At 33.7% G+C, this 2,131-nt stretch overlaps 1 protein-coding gene across 1 annotated transcript; it reads left to right on the forward strand.

Annotated features, from left to right (window-relative positions):
• The first annotated feature begins 536 nt into the window (after positions 1–536).
• On the forward strand, positions 537–1,926 carry LOC120006704 (bZIP transcription factor 11-like). The gene has a single exon (XM_038856842.1). It carries the CDS (start codon positions 1,136–1,138, stop codon positions 1,688–1,690), a length of 555 nt encoding a protein of 184 aa, XP_038712770.1. The 5' UTR covers positions 537–1,135; the 3' UTR covers positions 1,691–1,926.
• The last annotated feature ends 205 nt before the right edge of the window (positions 1,927–2,131 follow it).

Raw genomic sequence — 2,131 nt, forward strand, 5'->3', positions numbered from 1 at the left:
AGTAAAAGAATTTATTTTTATTTTTAAAAAAATCATAAATGTGTAGTGTTCATTATAACGAATCCAATAATATATTTTTTTTCTCCGAAACAAAAATCAAATTTAACATGAAAATTCTAAATAAACTCACAATGATTTGATTTTTGTCTCGAACAATTACATTAACATTAGGTCCCCAACATCCCATATTGATTCGATCATACAAATGAAGGTTATTTTGTACGCTATAATGATAGGAATCAAACTGGAATAATTGAAATAGTAGCGGTTGAGCAGTTGAGATTCTTGTTGTTTTTGTTTTGTAACATTCAAGAATAAAGAGTCAAGATATGATGTAATATGTGAGATATATTGGTTCACAGCTGGATCTGTAAGAGTTTTGGATCCATCTCTTTTTCTCTGTTCCCCTTCACATGAGTACATTACTTTTCAACTTTCCCAACAAACTTTCCTCTGAGGAGATTCCAAAGTCCTTTTTTTTCCTCTCTTTTTTACAAATATCTCTGCACATTTTCATTTTATTCAATTATTTTTTTAAAAAAATTAATCAACTTGGTAGTCATTTTTACTCTATAAATCCAACCCTATGTTCTCCCAAACCTCTTCCCCTTCCCCCTCTTAATCCTCTCCATTGTAGAACTTTTTTTTTTCCTGTCTCTTTGGTTTTGAGTTCCTTGAACTCAAAATCAAGTGCCCTTTTGTGATCAAATCTAATTCTTAGCTACAACCCAGATAAATTAGCAAAATTTTCTGTACTGGGTTTGTGTTTTTGACGCCAAATCAGTGTTCTTCATCATCAAGTTTGCGTCTTTCCTGGGAACAAAAGCTTGATGATTAATATCTTAATCTTGATGTTTGAGATTCATGTCTCCAATTCTCAGTGAAATCCTCCTTTCTAGTTGTATGAGAAACTCAAGATTGAGGCGCAAGGCCCATCTTGTTCAATCCTTCTCAGTTGTTTTCCTCTACTTTTTGTACTATGTTTCATAGCCTTTTTTATTGCATCAATTTGCCCCTAAATTAGTTAATCTAGCTCTATTATCTGCAATTTGTTCATCAATCTGGGTTAAATCGGTCTTGGGTTTTGCTTGTAATTGGTTCAAACAAGGTTTTCAAATTCTGGGTCTTATTATAAATGGGTTCCTCTAGTGGTACATCTTCAGGGTCATCACTGATACTGAACTCAGGCCCTGAAGAGGAATTGCAGGCTTTGATTGACCAGAGGAAGAGGAAGAGAATGATATCGAACAGGGAATCGGCTCGACGGTCCAGGATGAGGAAGCAGAAGCTTTTGGACGATAAGATGGCTCTGGTGGCTCAGCTCAAGGAGGAGAACCACCAGATCATCACTAGCATCAACATCAGTAGACAACATTACTTGAATGTTGAGGCTGAGAACTCAATATTGAGAGCTCAAGCTGGTGAGCTTAGCCACAGATTGCAGTCTCTGAATGAGATTGTTAATGCAAACAACTGTGGAACTGCTTTTGGGGATTCAATTCTTGCATCAGCCATAACTCTGAATGAGATTGTTAATGCAAACAACTGTGAAACTGCTTTTGGGGATTCAATTTTTGCATCAGCAATAACTTTGCCTGCTGATCATAGCTTCTTGAACCCAATGAATTTGCCCTATCTGAATCAACCAATTATGGCTTCTGCTGATCACATGTTCAATGAATACTACTAATTTTGAAGACAGAGAGAGAGAGAGATGGAGTATTAAGGAGTATGGAATAGTTAAGGTTGTTGGGTTGCTCTTGAACTGTGAAATTAGTGTTGGTTAAATATAATTAGTGTAGTTAATGATCAAGAGCTGATAGTTATGTGTAATTAATTAGTGGTCTGATCTTCTTTTGTTGTTCAATAATGTTGTTGGAATTTTACCACTTGTGAATTACTACTTGCTGCTTTATGAAAAGTTCTTCTGTCCTAAGTGTGTGGCACAATGTATTAGACAATTAATGGTGGTTTTGTATGATATAATAATATAATTATTCATAAATTCTACAATTATAAATCACTCAATTGGTTTAATTTATTAATTTATCATTATTTTTTATATTAAAGTATTATGTACAAGAGTATAAAAAATTATATTAAAAAAGGATTTTGATAAAAATTTAATGAA

Source organism: Tripterygium wilfordii, chromosome 2 (genome assembly GCF_013401445.1).
Source record: "Tripterygium wilfordii isolate XIE 37 chromosome 2, ASM1340144v1, whole genome shotgun sequence".
Taxonomy (NCBI): Eukaryota; Viridiplantae; Streptophyta; class Magnoliopsida; order Celastrales; family Celastraceae; genus Tripterygium; species Tripterygium wilfordii.

Excerpts from the sequence above, each read along its gene's own strand:
- LOC120006704 (XM_038856842.1), top strand. The coding sequence starts at position 1,136 with ATGGGTTCCTCTAGTGGTACATCTTCAGGGTCATCACTGATACTGAAC.